This window comes from Chiloscyllium punctatum, chromosome 7 (genome assembly GCF_047496795.1).
Source record: "Chiloscyllium punctatum isolate Juve2018m chromosome 7, sChiPun1.3, whole genome shotgun sequence".
Lineage (NCBI taxonomy): Eukaryota > Metazoa > Chordata > Chondrichthyes > Orectolobiformes > Hemiscylliidae > Chiloscyllium > Chiloscyllium punctatum.
In genome coordinates this window covers 114,934,014-114,953,017 of record NC_092745.1, presented here as the reverse complement: position 1 = coordinate 114,953,017, position 19,004 = coordinate 114,934,014, and the positions used below count along the sequence as shown (strand labels likewise).

The 19,004-nt window shown below is 39.3% G+C and overlaps 1 protein-coding gene across 15 annotated transcripts in view; it reads left to right on the top strand.

The window, feature by feature from the left end:
- The window catches only part of ccdc18 (coiled-coil domain containing 18), a 181,630-nt gene that overhangs the window by 84,861 nt on the left and 77,765 nt on the right, over nucleotides 1-19,004 (top strand). For all 15 annotated transcript variants that reach the window (XR_011961186.1, XM_072574660.1, XM_072574662.1 and 12 more), the window contains 3 exons: nucleotides 1,200-1,310; nucleotides 5,183-5,314; nucleotides 11,128-11,262. Coding sequence is in view for 14 of the 15 variants with exons in the window: in XM_072574660.1 (XP_072430761.1) it covers nucleotides 1,200-1,310; nucleotides 5,183-5,314; nucleotides 11,128-11,262 (378 nt within the window). In the remaining variant the exon portion in view is untranslated. The remainder of the gene's footprint in view (nucleotides 1-1,199; nucleotides 1,311-5,182; nucleotides 5,315-11,127; nucleotides 11,263-19,004) is intronic.

Sequence of the window (19,004 nt, the reverse complement as noted above, 5' to 3'; positions counted from 1 at the left end):
TTCAGCTGATCAGTTTTCAAACCTTGCTCTTTTCCTAAAAATGCTGGGGCACTTTGAAGGAGAAAGTAACAATCTGTGTTATATTCTAAAAAGCTATGTGGTGAAGGATTGAATTGGAGTTGATCTTTAAACATTTTATAAACATTTTTTTAAAGAAATACACATTACAAATATGCCTTTTCTAATCTCAATCACTGCAATTTTAGTCTCTCCTACTTATAGTAAGATAAGTGAATTTCCACATAATGCCCATACCTGCATAGAATTGAATATAGTTAGTAATGTGTAGTAGAAGTTTTGTGCAAATAGCTACATGCTAAGGTTCCAGTGCTAATTTTCTCTCAGTGTCAGATTATAAAATTATAGTAATACTCAGTTAACTTTATGCTCTCTTGTTAGGATCCTTACTGTGCATACATATTGGGAATTCAGGAGTACTCAATTTTCTGAGCACTTAAAACAAGTTCAAAGTTTGGGAGAAGATTTGTAGCTCGGGTGCTCGTTGTTGTGGTTCTGTTCGCCGAGCTGGAAATTTGTCTTGCAAACGTTTCGTCCCCTGTCTAGGTGACATCCTCAGCGCTTGGGAGCCTCCTGTGAAGCGCTTCTGTGCTGTTTCTTCCGGCATTCATGTTGCTTGTCGTCTGTGTGTGTGGCTACTAAGGATAGCTGGTCATGTCGTTATCCTTAGTAGCCACACACACAGACGACAAGCAACATGAATTCGACTGGGACAACACTACCATTATAGGGCAAGCCAAACAGAGAACAGCCAGGGAATTCCTAGAGGCATGGCACTCATCCACAGACTCTATCAACAAACACATCGACCTGGACCCAATATACCGGCCACTACAGCGGACAGCTCGAACTGACAACCGGAAGCGGCAGAGACAGACCACTATAAATGCTGGAAGAAACAGCACAGAAGCGCTTCACAGGAGGCTCTCAAGCGCTGAGGATGTCACCTAGACAGGGGACGAAACATTTGCAAGACAAATTTCCAGCTCGGCGAACAAAACCACAACAACTTAAAACAAGTTTCAAAAGTTTGTGTGCAGTAATGTGTGAATATTCCATTTTGCTGAAGTATGTGGAGAATCTGCGTTGAGTGAAAGGAAAGTGTTTGGTTAATTATTCATATCCAAAGATAAGTGTTTTGAAATACTTCTTAATATGTACATATCACATTTGTTTCACAGCTGAGGAAAACAAAAAGTCAGCTTACCATAATGGAGAAACAGTTGGAGGAGAAAACCATTGTTTGCACAACAAATGCAGTCAAAGCAATCGAACATGAACAAGAGATTGCGGTAAAATTGGAATAATAATTTAATGACAACTATTGTGCAATGCTGACTTGGATTGTTAAAGTGAGATATCACAACCACTTAAATTTCAGAAAAAGTCCTCTAAATATGACAATATCTTGACAATCATGTAGATATCTATGCTTATTGAAAATGAGAACTTTTCTTAAAAACCCATACATTTTTGAATTTTGATCTTTTTCTACAGCTCAGAAAATAGAGATTGTTAGCATTTGCAACTATTAAATATTCAATTTTATTTGCTTAATGGAGTTGTGACTTGGAAGCACTTTGTTTCATGTAGAACTTGGAAACTCCAAAGTTTGTGTATTTATAAGACTAGTGATTGAACCTTTTAAGTTGAAAGCCATTTAAATCATGCTTTCATTTTACCCCAGAAATCATATTGAAATATGTTGTTTTCTTGTAGAATTTCAAGAGTGCACATCCTACTTAGATTTTTTTTCTTAAAGAATTACTTCTTCACATCTTTACCTAAAGATGCAAATTATAATCCCAGACTAATGGTTTCACTAATGTCCTTCAAAGAAGAAAATCTGCCATCCTCACCTGGTCTGGCATACATGTGACTCCAGAGGCATAGCAATGTGATTGACTTTCAACTGACCTCTGAAATGGCTATGCAAGCCACTCGGTTGTATCAATTGATACAAAGTCTCCACAAAGAAATGAAACTGAATGGACCAGCTTGCATTGAGCTAGGCACCAGAAAAGGCAAAGGCAGAAACAGGGTTGTCGATGCTATGGAGTCCTCCTTCGGACTCTGGGGGTGTTAGTTCCAAAATTGGTAGAACTGTCTTGGAGGCTATTCAAGCAACAGCCTTACATTGTCAGTCAGGTTTGATTCCATGGGTATGACTATGTCCCAGCCACCACCATCAACATCTGTGAATATGTCCTATCCTAACTGCAAGACAGACCCAGTAGAGGTGTCAGCACTATGGTATACAGTAAGGAAGGAATTGCCCTTGGTGTCCTCAATGTTGGCTTTGGACCCATGAAGCCTCATGGCTTTAGGTTAAACTTGGCCAAGGCAACCACCTCCTGATTACCACATACTTTCCTCCCTCAGCTGATGAATTGGCATTCCTCCATGTTGCATAACACTTTACGGATGCACTCAGGGTGGATAGGGATCAAAACATATTCTGGGTGGGAGATTTTAATGTCCATCACCAAGAGTGGCTAGGCAGTAACATTACTCACTGAACTGTTTGGTTCTGGAAGGACATTGCTGCTGGACTGAGTCTGCAGCAGGTGGAGAGGGAACCAATGAGGGAAAAACATGCTTGGTCTGTTAGCTTCAGGTGCATCTGTCTGTGACAAGATTGGTAGGTATGACCATTGCATAGTCCTAGCAGAGTCCTGCCTTCACATTGAGAATATCCTGTATCGTGTTGTGTGGATTATCACTGCGCTAAATGGGACAGTCTTCAAACAGATCCAGCAACTCAAGGCTGGGTACCTTTGACACGTGTTGGACAGTCAACAGCAGCAGAATTATACTCCAATGCAATCTGCAACCTCATGCCCAGCATATCCCCACCATTACCATCAAATCAGGGGATCACCAGTGAGTGCAGGAGGGCATGCCAGGAGCAGAACCAGGCATATTTAAAAATGAGTTGTCAACCTGCTAAAGCTATCAAACTACTTGTGTGCCAAATAGCATAAGCACTGTGATATTCAGAGCTAAGTGATCCCACAACTAGCAGATCAGATCTAAGCCTTGCATCCTACCTCATCCACTTGTGAATGGTGGTGAACAATGCAACAACTTATTGGAGGACGAGGCTTCACAAATACCCCCATCTGCATTGATGGAAGAGCTTATTGCAAAGGGTAAGGCTGGAAAACTTGCAGAAATCATCCACCAGAAGTGCCAAGTGAATGCAGAACCCAGACTTCAACCAATTTAATTCGCATGATATCAAGAAAGGTTGCAAGCACTAGGTAGTGCAAAGGTAATGGGCCCTGTCAACATTCCAATAATGTACTTAATACTTGTGTTCCAGAACTTGCCACTCTTCTTGCCAGCTGTTCTGTACAATTGCAACACTGGTATCTACCTGATGATGTGGAACATTGCTCAAGTATGTCCTGTATGCAAAAAAGGCTTGGGCTGACAAATAGCAAATATCATTTACGCCACACAAGTACCAGGCACTGACCATCTCCAATAAGAGGCAATTTAATCATCAACCCTTAACATCACTTAATCCCCCAATACCTATATTCTTGGCAGTACTATTGACCAGAAACTCGACTAACAGCCACATAAACACATTGGCTCCAAGGGTGGGTCCGATGCTGGGAATGCAGGGGCAAGTAACTTTCTGCCTGAGTATCCATCTACAAGGAACAACTCGAGTGTGAATGAAAACTCCCACTTGCCTAAATGGGCGCAGTTCAAATAAAACTCTTGCTTGACACCATCTAGAACAAAACAGCCCACTTGATTGGAACCTCATTCATAAACTTTTATGTCCTCCATCACCGATTTTTCAACAACATCTTCCAGGCCCACGAACACTTCCATCTAAAAGAACAAGGATGGCCGATACATGGGAACACCTACCACCTGCAAATTCTCCTCCAAGCAACTCCTCATTCTGACTTGGAAATATATTGCCAAATCTTCACTGTCGCTGGGTCAAAATCCTGGAATTCTATCCCGTGAGTATTGTGGGTCAACCTGCATCATGCGGACTGCAATGTTTCAAGAGGGCAGCTCACCACCACCACCACATCAAGGGCAATTAGGGATGAGCAATAAAAATGCTGACCTGCCTGTGATGACCATGACCCATGAATGAATTTTTTTTTAAAATTGCATTGGCGTTGCTCAGTGATGTGAAAAATTAGGATGAATCCAAACCAACTGCAGCAATTAATATTCTATAAACCCATTTCCCCTGTCATTGGAAAAATTTTGAAAGCAGTTATCAACAGTACCATGGAGCAGCCCTTAAACCATTTAGCTTCCACACTGGTACTTTGTTTCAAGTTTTGAGTCTTCTGTTACCAGCATTCTGTAAGGGAGTGATCACTGATCAGAAACCCAAGTGGACTATTCATACTATGACTACAAATGCAGGTGAGAACTGAGTATTCTGGATTATATGGTCTACTTTCACATTCCCCAAAATCTTTCTACTATCTGATTCTATCTATGGCAATGCAGTCTGCTTGAACAGCACCACTTGTCTGAATTTTATCTCCTCTCCTGTAACTGCACAGGGTGCATTGCAACAACAACTTTTGTACTTCAAAAACTTGTAAGTTATATTAACTAAAGGTCAATTGATGTATGGGTATACCCATCACCTCCATGATCAAGCAACATTCAGACATGACTTGGGATGCATATTGACAATCCTTCAATGTTGCCAGAAAAAAAATCCTCTAACTTCATCCAACAGCATTGTGGCAAATAGTCCCCTCATAGTTCATGAAGGCCTGCTGCCATCACTTTATGGCAACTAAGGTTGGTCAATTTAGTCCCGATCATCTGAGATATGTATGCATCCTAAGAATTAATTTTGTTTTACCTAAGGCTGTTTTTTTTTAAATTGATGCCAAATACATTAAAGTGGTAAACATGGAAAAATTCTCCATTCAGACATGAATGCTTTTTCCGATTTGGGGTAAATAAAAATATTAATCTGAGGTGGATTATCCTTGGTCAGTTAAGTAAATGTACAAATCATGTTTTGAAAAAGTGTTCTTCTCATCCTCACTTCCTTCGTTGCATGACTTGTCTACGAAACATGCTTCTTTTATGAAAATATTTTGTATAATAATATCTATATCTATTGATTTTGTTATCACTGATTCTCCCTTCAAAATTTTAGGAAAAGAGTCAAGAAATAATCAAATTGGAAAAATTCATAGCGGAACAACATCAGGAAAATATTATTGCATGTGAACATATGAAGAAGATTCAAACTGAACAGTATCAAGAACTCGAGCAACAGATTGAAATTGTAAGCTTATGTTTTAAAATCAATTACTTAAAATTGCACATAGGTTTATTTACCTTGATATATGGGAGTTTTAAAATTATAAATGTATTGTTTAAAAGCAGAATGGGCTGTACTCATTAAAGGAGTGCTGTTTTTAATATCTTAGAAAGATTTGTATGATTTCAAATTACCTTGTTTTGTAGTTACAGGCTAAGATTTCTGACCTTGATTTCATAGAAGCTGATTTAACTGAAACACATTGGCAGTCTTTTAACTGTACACTTTTCTGTTTCTCACATTGTTACCTTTCTTGGTGAATCTGATTGTAACAGTAATGATAAAAATTATTGACATGCCCAAAAATGTAAAATTAGAGAAAAATTGAATTTGTTAAATACTTGAGTTTTGTGAAAACGTCAACATGCTAATTTAATCAGAAAATGATATGCTGATTTCTCGTTTCTTTGACGTTGGAAAGTCAGATAATTTGGAGCTGTTGTTTCTGTCATTGAAGAAGTCTGATAATTTGCTACTAAATGAGTTAATGGCTAACAGTGTTACTATTGTTTTCTTGAATAGATTCTGTATTATTACTTCCAGCTTGGTTTCTTTCAAGAGACAAGTGTTCTGCTTTGCAAACCAATCCAGTTAAATGTGTCAGGAATACATAAGTGTGCCATCCCATAATTGTCCATCAAATGTGGCCTCTCCAAATAAACCACGTTCACTTTGCTTATTTATTTGCTCAAAAATGCCTTTAAACTTCTTTCCTTTAGTTGGAAAAGCTAAAATTTCTTTGTGTGAATGTTAGAAATGTATAACTATATGCATTTTTATATAGTTTGAGCATGTTTTACAGTGCCTAGCTCATAGGCTGATACCTGATCTACAATGAATTAAAGGATGTTATATTTTAGAAAGTGTGATTGTGCTCCTGAAAATTGGTACTAGCTTCACTTGTACTTTGCTGGGATAATATGTTTTGCATAATCCACCAGTGATTCCAATTTAATTCTGTCTCTTTGAGGCAACAGTGCAATTTGGCAGGATATCAAATGTTAGTTCGTCTATGCTTCCTTTCGTTATTGCAGTGATGATGTTAAGATCTGTGTGATAGAAGAGCTTTTGCTGTTTCTCAAGATACTATTCGACCATAAGATGTTTTAGCAGAATTAGGCCATTCAGCCAATCTACTATTCAGTGAGATACTGGTTAATATGATAATCCTCAATCCACTTCCCTGCCTCTTCCCCATAACCCTTGATTCCCTTACTGATTGCAAATCAGTTTATCTCAGTCTTGAATGTACTTCATGACCTAGCCTCAACAATTCTCTGTGTACAGAATTCCACAAATACATACCCCTCGAGAGAAGAATTCCTCTTCATCTCTGTCTTCAATGTGCAACCTATAATTCTGAGATTATGCCATCTGGTTTAAGGCATTCCCACAAGGGGAAGACAACCTTTCCACATCTACCCTATCAGGTCCTCTGAGAGTTTTGTGTATTTCTATAAGGTTGCCTTTCATTCTTCTATCTACCAACAAGTACAGGCCTAACCTACACAACCTCTCCTCATAAGGTAGTCCTTCCATACCTGGTCTTTGCCCGGTGAACCTCCTCTGGATTGTTCACTTTAGTATATCTTTGCTTAGATAAGGGGCTCGGGACTGTTCATAGTATTCCAGCTGTGGCCTGAAGGGTACCTTGTATAGTTTAAGCAAAACTTCCTCACTGTTTGTTTTGAAATGAAGGTCAGACATTCCATTTGCCTTCCATATTACCTGATGAACTTGAACTTGAATGCCAGTTTTTTTGTGATTCATGGAAGAGGACTTCTAAATCCTTCTGTTCCTTAACTTTCTGCAGTCCTTTTCCATTTAAATAACATTTAGTTCAGCTCCCCTATTCTTCTTGCTAAAATGCATGACCTCACATTTTCTCACATTATATTTCATCTGGCAAGTTTTTGCCCACTTTGTCTCTCTGCAGATTCTTTGTATTATTCTCACCACTCCCTTCTCACTTGTTTTTGTATCATCTACAACTTGGCTATATTGTTTTCACTTTCCTCATTCCAGTAGACTTTAACATTGACATTGTCCCACTAAGAGACATTAAGCTTATGGCCTGTTCTTTGTTCCCCTCCCTTTTTAAATATAGGTGTTATATTGGGTGTTTTCTAATGCTGTGGGACTTTTCCAAAATCAAGGACTTCTTGAAAGATTACAAACCATGCATATACTATATCTGTAGCTAGTTCTTTTACTATCCTAGGATGCATCTCATCAGGTCCAGGGGACCTATCAGTGTTTAACCATATTAGTTTCTCTAGCACTTCTTCTGTAGTATTACAGCGTGGAGACAGACAGCCAAATCAAACTTACCTTCCCTCCTCTATGTTCATAACAGAGTAAAATTAAAACTTTCAAAGATGCCCAAATTGACCCCCCATAGTTCCTAACCACACTTTTTGAATAACCAATCCCAGACTATCTGGATTGTCAATTTTAGACACTGGGTTTGTAGCTTAAGCAAATTACTTAACTATTTATCAATAATATAGTAACTTTAGGAGAGCAAAATTAAACCACAAAATAATCTAATTGATATCTATAATTAAACTCAGTAACCTTTGTTTTCAGCCCAATTCACACACAGGACAAACAAACAAAGATAGTTATGGGATAAACAAAACAAAATAACAAAACTGACCAGATGACTTAAGCAGTTCTCCCACTGTATTGTTTCAGAGTCATATGTGTGATTGTTTCTTGGTTGATTTTCTGAAGACATCAGTCCACCTTTTCAGTTCATGCTGAGGAAGTTTCAGCAACAGTCATAGTTTCTATTCTTCGAACTTCCTGTATGATGGCATAAACAACCAACTCTTCCTTCTCAGAAACGTAATCTAGAACCATTTCAAACTCTCCAGCCTCTCCTGTTTGATCATCATGTTCTCTTCCAGACTTGCTGGCACCATTTCTCAGGTACTGACCTCATTAATGGACATCTGCTTTCTGGTTAAATAAACTGCTTTCCTTGGAATTGAAGTGTCTATGGAGCACTTTGATCAAGATCCAACCTGCAATTAACTTTTGTGCCTGGCCTCACAAAAACACATCAGCTTGTTTATCCTTTTTTGAACTCAAAAGACTGCTCACAGTCCAAAGGTCTTTTTCTGTTCATGCTTCACAACTCCAAACCAAAATTAATAACCAAGTAAAATAAAAATACTGAAAACTCTGTAAGGGTTCTAACTTTTGAAAAACTTATTGTATTTATTTCCTCTCCTCCTTTGCATCTTGAATGTTTAATAGTTTGGGATATTATTAATGCTTTCAACTCCTGTTATTTCCAGTTGCTCCATTATTACCCTCCCAGCCTTATTTTCTAATGGGACTATGTTTACTTTGGCTTCTCTTGAGAATTTAAAGAAGCGCTTATTGTCTGACTTGAAATACATGCAAGATTACCCTCAAGGTTTATTTTTTTCTCTTTTCAGTTTTTTTGGGCATCTTTTGTTGGTTTTTAAACCTTTCCAAACCTCTGGCTTACCACCAATCTTTACACACTGTGTTCTTTATTTTCTCTTCCAATTTGATGCTGTCTTTAACTTTTCTATTTAACCAAAGTTGGCTTATCCCTCTCCTGGGAATCCTTCCTTCTCACTGGGATATGTTTTTGCTGTGAGTCATGATTTATTTTCTGAAACATCTGCCATTGTTCCTCAACTATCTATGCTGCTAAACTCCTTTATTTTTGATCTGCTGTGACCAAGATTTGAGAGCAGACTATCTATGGAGCTTGTAGTGTGAGACGGGCCTCCATTGAAAATGTCAAAGGTCAACTTTTCTGCAATAGTTCTTGCCTTTATCCACACTGACACTGCAGAACAGTCACAGTTGCTAATTGTTGCCTCTTGTGATGAGGTCAAAAATCATAACACCAGGTTATAATCCAACAGATTTATTTGAAAACACAAGCTTTTGGAGCTTTGCTCCTTCAGGTGTTTTCAAATAAACCTGTCGAACTAGAACCTGGTGTCGTGTGATTTTTGATCTTGTCTAACCCAATCCAACACCAGCACCTCCACTTCATGGTTACTTGGAATGATCAGGGCAGTTATTATTCTTCCTTTTAGATTAATTTTATCTTGTACTTCTATTATATCAAGGCCCTGTGCTCATTTGATTGAAATGACCTGCCATTTGATCCCATTTCCTCAACTGTACAAAAATATGTAAGCTTAAACTCATCAGATTGGTCCCAGCATCTTTCTTTTATGAGCCCATGAGACTGTAATTTACTTTGTTTTGCTTTAAAATGCATATATATATAAAATCATTCTTATTAAAGTTGCTTACAGTCATTAAAATGTTGAACTTGTGAACAAATTGTGAAATATTTAACAAACATTTTACCTGTTCCTTACGTTTGTCCAACATTAAAGAACTTTTCCATATTCATACTTGACTCCCTTGCAGGTTAGCAATCTTTCCTAGAATAATTGCCATGGAAATTTCAGAAATAAATAATTTTAGAATCTTTTATGCCTAAATATTTTATTCTGCATCTCGCATGAAGCCAACCATTGCTCCAATCTCTTATTCACAAACCTTGTTGAATCTACATCCTCACTGACTCTCCATCCTTCTTAAACATCTTTTCTCTGGATTTTATGCACATGTTGGTGCTCTTGTATTCTTCCATTTCTGGCTGCTGCACCAAAGATATCTGGACCAGGATAAGGTAGTGTCAAAATTTGGTGTTTGGAGTCATTTAAAAATGTGGGCAGGACCTGATTTTAAGATTCCTGCACAGTGTCAAGGTGCAGGTAGTGAGCACTCCTAACCCATTTGGCTTCATTGTGGGCATAACTCCCTGCCATTTTTGTGCAGTCAGGCCAACTTCATAGTCATGGTTTGTGGCCCCTCCGAGGAGTTGTGAGCAATAGCCTGGATTTGGGAATTTTTTGAAAAGTTAGTTTAAAGGTCTTTTCTGTGGCTTCCTTCATGTGTTCTCACCCAATATGCAGATCTGTAGAATTGAAGGTGGTGATGGCCTAGCGCTATTATCGCTGGACTATCAATCCAGAGAACCGGGTAACGTTCTGAGGATCCAGGTTTGAATCCTGCTACTATCAGATGATGGAATTTAAATTCCATAAAAATCTTGAATTGGGAGTCTGATGTTAACCATGCCGATTGTTGGAAAACCATCTGGTTTGCTAATGTTCTTCAGGGAAGGAACCTTCCAACCTTACCTGGTCTGGACTACATCTGACTCCAGACCCACAGCAATGTGATTGACTCTTAACTGCCCTCTGGGCAATAAGAGATAACAATAAATGCTGGCCTAGACAGTGACACACTAAACCTATGAATGTATTTTTTAAAAATCAAAGAAGCATATGATAACATTGGCAAGTACTGAAATGCTGAGGGGAAAAATGAAAATTTTCTGTGAAAAATGCTGCTGTTGTTAGGGCTCTATAATAATGTAAATTGGACAAACCATTATAGGATCAATAGCTGATGCTTAACCCTGTTCTTAACTTTGTCCAAATAAACCTTACAGGCATTGACATAAATGGTCAAAAAAAAAGATTTATTATAACTGCACAAAAATGTTACTCCAAGTATACAATGCACTTCACTTCAAACTGTTAAAATAGATGTGTTTGTGTTCGTGTTCGTGTGTGTTCGTTGGAGGTCTCTGATAATGAGTCCAGGTGGAGAAAATGATGTTTAGCTATCTTTTGACACAATTCTCTGAAGACTTTGGGATATCATGAAAGGCACATTACAAATTCAGTTGTTTCCTTGTTAAGCTTCAAAGTCAACTGGAAGACAAAGAGCAACAGTTGAAAAAACAGAAGCAAACAATATCAAATGTACAGGAAGAGATCAGTGCCAAGCAAAGCAGAATTGAATCATTGGAATTCCTCCTTGAGGAAGCCAGAGAGGTAAGCTGTAAAACTAAAATTTTAATCATTCTCATTTTAATGGTTTCATTCAGTTAGGGATTTCACAAAGATTAATTTTGGAAAAAGATTTAGCATATGTCAGGGTTTTTAATGTACTTAAAATGTAATGATATTATGTCAAGCTGAACTTTTGGCAAGTATGACTTGATTTTTGTTTGTTTGATTTGGACTTTCCTTCACTCATGGTTATGTATTACAAAAGTTCTGAATAATGCCTTTAAACATCCATACCCACAAGGATTTCCTTGATAGAAAACCAATGACATGCAGTAAAGTGTAACAACCAAACAACAAATCCAGCACCAATATGTTAAGCCAAGAGAAAGGAGACCTTAATTTTTACAAAGTTAAAAGTCACACAACAGGTTATAGTCCAATAGGTTTAATTGGAAGCACACTAGCTTTTGGAGTGCCGCTCCTTCATCAGGTGATTAATTTTTACTGAAGTGCTGGAGAACTCAGTATGGCAGTATCTCTGTAGAGAGAAACAGAATAAACTCTTGGAGACCAATGTGACACTTCTTTGGTAATAAAAGTAAAGTACTGAGGATGCTGGAAATGAAACATAGAATTCTGGAGTAACTAAGCAGATCTGGTAGCATTTGTGGAGAGGGAACAGAGTTAATGTTTTGAGTCTGGTGTAATTCTTCAGGCACTTCTTCAGAATGGAAACAAGTTGGGAAAATTGTGTTTTTCACCCTGTAGACAGGGAATGGAGTTGAAGATGGTGCAGGTTATGAAGGTACTCAGTGCCAAAGACAAAGGGGTCATTAATGATAGTGAAGAGAAGATAGAAGTGTAAAATAGGGTGTAAACAAAGGTGTAAAAAAGAGAAAATAGGTCCCCTCAATAAAACTATTAGCGTGAGTAAGTTCTTGACTTTTTCTACCCTTTGTGTTTGAAAATGTACTTCCTGATTTTACTACTCAATGAGCTAGCATTCGCTTGAAGATTGTTTTCTAGTTTCTCAATAGCTACACTGTAGGATCGTTCAACTGTTTAAAACCGCTTGATTGGATAACCTGCCAACTTTGTAAACTCAAAAAACAAAATTTCAAAAGTGCTATTCAATTCTGCTCGATGATTGAAGCTAGGTCTGGGGGTCTCACTGAGCATGGGCGCATTTGATACCTCCCTCTATCATTGTGTGATCTCTGCCTCAGCCAGGAATGTTGACATTGAAATGACACTCACCGCATCAATTTGTAATTTTTTGCATAGATCGAGGAAAATAAGTATCACCTCACATCTAACCTTTTTTTTCGCCTCATGGTACATATGTACAATTCCCAGTTTCCCCTCCCCCAATTTGTCTCGATATCATTCTATATTCGTCAATCAAATCATCCTGAATTGTATGTTTGGGTCTATAGTTTTAACTGTTTTAAACTAGGAATCTGTCTTGTATTTTGATGTTTTTATTGAATTTTCTCTCTCTTAATCTGAGAGGAAGCAAACTTGAAAGATATTCTGAAGCCTTAACGAAGTTTTGCACAAGGATGAAATAAGTTATATTTTACAATGGAAAGTACTATAATTGCATCCTGATACATTTATTTGCTACAGCTTCATAATATTGTTCATAAACTTATACAGAGTTATGAAATATGATATCAATGTAGATGTCAGATTTTCTTGTTTTTAAAGTGTAAGTGCACTCAGCGTTGATCCTGCAGATGTGCATTGTGTAATTGTCCCAGTTAAATGCTATTTCTCAAATGCGGGCCTATTCCCAACCAAAGACTTGTTTGAGGCAAAGAACAATCCCGAGATGCATGTCATTTCTGTGCATTTCTGAAAAAGCAACTCCGCTAACCCCACTTCTTTGTCTGTAGTCTTTTTTTCTTAAATTCTGTCCAATTCCCTTTCAAATAACAGAATTTGCTTCCACCTCATTCCAGGTCTATTAAGTGTTGTTTCTCATGTCACCATTAGTTCTTTGGCCAGTCATTTTAAATGGTGCCCTCAGGTTCTTCATTGTTACGTCAATGTGAACAGTTTCTTTCTGTCTCCTCTATACAGACTCCTCATGGTTTTGAGCCACTCTTTGAATCTCCTCTAGGTCGGTCTTTTCTCTCTAAGGAGAACAAACTCAGCGTTTTTAATCTATCCTGAACTTTTTTAATATTATGGGTGCCGCTTGAAAAGGCTTAGATGGGACCTTGCAGGTGTTGGTGTTCCCACAGATTTCCATGTCCTCCTTAGTGGTAGAAGCCATAGGTTTGGAACATGGTCCCAAAAGAAACTTGGTGAGTTGCTGTGTGCACCTTTTTGTACTATGAAAACTGTAAACACGAGTAACAAAGGCCATGATGCCTGCCTGGTGCCAGAGTTGTCAGATTTGGAGTGGGAAGGGAGGGATCCAGTTGTCATTGCCCAAGTTGGTTCAAATGCCATTGATTGGACTAGAAATGAGGTTCTGCTGAATGATTTTGAGCAGTTAGGAGCTCAACTAAACAGTGAAAACTACAAGGTAATTAGGATAAGATTACTACGTGGGCCATGGGCAAATTTGCTCTGAACAAGTATTGGAGTTATCATGGTGTAAATATTGGTTAAGGACGAATTGGTTCCAGTTCATGAAGCACTTGAACTAGTATTGGGATAGAAGGGAGTTGTTCTGTTCATACAGATTTCGCTTTAACTGTATTGGGACCAATGTCCTGAGACAAATTAGTCCTTTATTCTGTAGAATTTAGATAGCTAAGGGGTGATTTAAGCGAGGGCTGCAGGATAATTATAGGGAAAGACAAAGTAGGTAAATTGTTTCCACTGATTGAAGATTCCAGTACAAGGAGGCATAGTCTAAGAAAAAGAGTGAGTCAAACAGTCAGGGCAGGCAGGAACAAAGCAGAGAACAAGGTAGGACTGATAAACTGCATTTACTTCAATGCAAGATGCCGAACAGGGAAGGCAGATTAACTCAGGGCATGGTTAAGAACATGGGAGTGGGATATTATTGCAATTATAGAGACGTGGCTCAGGGATGAACAGTACTGGCAGCTAAATATTCGAGAATACAAATGCTATAGGAAGGATAGAAAGGGGTCGGTGGCAAGAGAGATGGTGGAGTAGGGTTTTTGATAAGGGATAGCATTATAGCTGTACTTAGAAAGGATGTTCCTGGGACTACACCCAGGGAAGTTATTTGGGTGGAACTGAGAAATAAGAAAAAGATGATCATCTCATTGAGATTGTATTGTAGACCCCCCCCCCCCCACCCCCCCCAGTAGTCAGCAGGAAATTGAGAAACAAATTTGTAAGGAGTTCTCAGTTATCTGTAAGAATAATAGTGTGGTTATGGTGGAGGATTTTAACTTTCCAAACATAGACTGGAATTGTCACAGTGTTGAGTTTAATTGGACAGGAATTTGTTAATTGTGTACAAGAAAATTTTCTGTTTCAGTATGTACTGTCCCTACCAGAGAAGGTGCAAAACTTGATCTACTCTTGGGAAATAGGGGAGGTGACTGAGGTGTCAGTGGGGAAGCACTTTGGGACCAGTGACCATAATTCTATTAATTTTAAAATAGTGATGGGAAAGGATCTAAAAGTTGAAGTTCTAAATTGGAGAATAGCCAATTTTGACTGTATTAGGCAAGAACTTTCAAAAGTTCATAGGGGCAGATGTTTGCAGGTAAAGGAATGACAGGAAAATGGGAAGCGTTCAAAAATGAGATAACGTGAGTCTAGAGACAGTATATTCCTGTTCGAGTGAAAGGTAAGTCTGGTAGTGTAGGGAAAGCTGGATGACTAGAGGAATTGAGGTTTTGGTTAAGTAAAAGAATGAATCATATGTCAGGCATAGACAGCAGAGATAGAGTGAATCCTTAGATTATAAAGGCAATAGGAGTATAAGAGGGAAATCAGGAGGGCAAAAAGGGGGCATGAGCGAGCTTTGGCAACTAGGGTTAAGGAGAATTCAAAGGGATTCTATAAATGCATTAAGGACAAAAGGGTAACTAGGGACAGAATAGGGTCCCTCAATGATCAGCAAGGCAGCATATGTGTGGAACCACTGGAGATGGGGAAGATACTAAACGAGTATTTTGTTTCGGTGTTTACTGTAGAGAGGACGTTGAAGACGTAGACTGTGGGAAAATAGATGGTGACATCTTGAAAAATGTCCACATTACAGAGGGGGTGGTGCTGGATGTCTTGAAATGCATGAAGGTGAACAAATCCCAGAACCTGATCAGGTGTACCCTAGAACTCTGTGGGAAGATAGGGAAGTGATTTCTGGGCCCCTTGCTGAGATATTTGTATCTTCAATAGTCACAGATGAGATGCTGGAAGACTGGAGGTTGGTTAACGTGGTGCCACTATTTAAGAAAGGTGGTAAGGACCAGCCCGGGAACTATAGACCAGTGAGTCTTACATTGGTGGCGGGCAAGTTGTTGGAGGGAATCCTGAGGGGTAGGATGTACATGTATTTGGAAAGGCAAGGATTGTATAGGGATAGTAAGGCTTTTGACAATGTTCCTCATGGTAGACTGGTTAGCAAGGTTAGAGCTCATGGAATACAGGGAGAACTAACCATATGGATACAGAACTGGCTCAAAGGTAGAAGACAGGGTGGTGGAGGAGGGTTGCCTTTCAGACTGGAGGCCTGTGACCAGTGATGTGCCACAGGGATTGGTGCTGGGTCCATTGATTTTCTTCATTTATGTGAGTGATTTGGATGTCAACATCGGACGTATAGTTAATACGTTTGCAGGTGACACCAAAATTGGAGATCTAGTGGACAGTGAAGAAGGTTACCTCTGATTACAATGGGATCTTGATCAGATGGGTCAATGGGGTGAGGAGTGGCAGACAGAGTTTAGTTTAGAATAAATGTGAGATGCTGTATTTTCAAAAGGCAAGTCAGAGTAGGACTTATACACTTAATGGTAAGGTCCTAGGGAGTATTGCTGAACAAAGAGGCCTTAGAGTGCAGATTCATAGTTCCTTGAAAGTGGCATCACAGGTAGAAAATATGTGAAGGAGGAGTTTGGTATGCTTTCTTTTATTGGTCAGAGTATTGAGTATAAGAGTTGGGAGGTCATGCTGCATCTGTACAGGATTTTGGTTAGGCCACTTATGGAATATTGTTTGCAATTCTGGGCTCCCTCCTATCGAAGGATGTTGTGAAACTTGAAAGGGTTCAGAAAAGATTGACAAGGATGATGCCAGAGTTGAAGGATTTGAGATACAGGAAGAAGCTGAATAGGTTGGGCTGTTTTCTCTGGAGTGTCAGAGGCTGAGGGGTGACCTTATAGAGATTTATGAAATCATGAGGGGCATGGAGAGGATAAATAACAAGGTTTTTTCCCTGGGGTGGGGGAGTCATGAACGAGAGGGCATAGGTTTATGGTGAGAGGAGAAAGATATAAAAGGGACCTTAAGGGGCAACTTTTTCATGCAGATGGTGGTGCATGTATGGAATGAACTACCAGAGGAAGTGGTGGAAGCTAGTACAATTACAACATTTAAACAGCATCTGGATGGGTATATGAATAGAAATAAGAGGAATATGGGCCAAGTGCTGACAAATGGGACTAGATTAGGTTAGGATATCTCGTCAGCATGGATGGGTTGGACTGAAGGGTCTGTTGCTTCACTGTACATCTTTGACTCTATGACTCTAATTAGGGCCAGGCCATTCAGGAGAGATGTTAGAAAGCACTTTTAAATGCCAAGTGTAGCAGAGATTTCGATCTCTCTTCATTAAATGTTGGTCAATGCAAATTCAGTTGTTAAATTTAAATGTGAGCGAGAGAATTTTTAAAAAATTAAACAAGTGCGTCAAAGGAGAGAGGTCCAAGGCAGGCATATGGAGTTAGGCTCTAGGTCAGCTATGAAGGCAGAGCTGTTCCTATGAATTGATTCACTGGGGCTGAAGAGAGACTTTAACCTAATTAGAGGGGAATCATAGGCTTGAAGGACAAGAAGAAATCATGGCATTCCACCAGAAGTGGACAAGAAGGGTCAGAGTGTGCACACATAAGAAAGTAGCAACAAATATGGTCAAAGAGAGGAAATTTACTAAAATGGCAAAATTAATGGCACTTTACTTAAATGTATATGGTATTTAGAACAAAATGAAAGAATTTAACAGCAGAGATTGATGTTAATGGATATGATTGTGTAGCCATTATGGAGACATGATTACAGGGAGATAACATTTGGGAGCTGTATCTTCAGTGATATGCGATTTTTCAAAAGGGAAGGGTAGCTTTGTTGGTACAATGTGGCATAAGTATGATAGGAAGAAATGATCTAGGATAAGATGTAGAAAACATATGGATGGAGGTAAGAAATAACCATGGGTAGAAGATATTGGTGGGAGTAGTCTGTGGGCCCACAACAGCAGCCTTTCTGTTGGACAAAATAATAAGGCAATAAGTTAATCATGGATGACTTTAATCTTCATGTTGGCAAAATCAAATTGGCAAAAGTAGCAATAAAGAAGAACTCATAGATTTTAGTTTGGATAGTTTCCTGGCGAAATATTTTGTGTATCCAAGCAGAGATCATGCTAATGTATAATGAGGTAGTTTTACATAGAACAACACAGCGCAGAACAAACTCTTCGACCCTCGATGTTATGCTGACCTGTGAACTAATCTAAGCCCAACCCCGACACTATCCCATCATCATCCATATGCTTATCCAAGGACTGTTTAAATGTCCCTAATCTGACTGAGTTAACAACACTGGCAGGCAGGGCATTCCACACCCTTACTACTCTCTGAGTAAAGAACCTGCCTCTGACATCTGTCTTAGATCTATCACTCCTCAATTTGCAGCTGTCCCCCTTCATACAAGCTGACTCTCACTGTCCACGCTATCTAATCCTCTGATTACTTTGTATATCTGTATTAAAGCCTCTCTTAGCCGCCTTCTCTCCAATGAGAACAGACCCAAGTCTCTCAGCCTTTCCTCATAAGACCTTCCCTCCAGACCAAGCAACATCCTGGTAAATCTCCTTTGTAACTTTTCCAATGCTTCCACATCCTTCCTGTAATGGGGCGACAAGACCTACATACAATACTCCAAATGAGGCCGCAATGGCATTTTGAAGCATGACATTACTGCTCTGGAACGCAATCCCTCTACCATTAAAACCTAACACACCATATACCTTCTTAACAGCACTATCAATCTGGGTGGCAACTTTTCAGGGATCAGTATACGTGGGCTCCAAGATCCCTCTGCACATCCACACCACCAAGAATCTTTCCATTGATGTTTTGGGCAAAAACCTTTCATCAGCAATCATTCCTGATGAAGGGCTTTTGCCCGAAATGCCAATTTTCTTGCTCCTCGGTTGCTGCCTGACCTGCTGTGCTTTTCCAGCACCACTCTCACCTTGACTCTCACAGGGCAGCTCACACCTTCAATACATTATCTGGGTCAATATGACACCAATTTGATGAGATTAGATTACTTAGTGTGGAAACAGGCCCTTCGGCCCAACAAGTCCACACCGACCCGTCAAAGCGCAACCCACCCAGACCCATTCCCCTACATTTACCCCTTCACCTAACACTACGGGCAATTTAGCATGACCAATTCACCTAATCTGCACATTTTTGGACTGTGGGAGGAAACTGGAGCACCCGGAGGAAGCCCACACAGACACTGGGAGAATGTGCAAACTCCACACAGACAATTGCCTGAGGTGGGAGTTGAACCTGGGTCTCTGGTGCTGTGAGGCAGCAGTGCTAACCACTGTT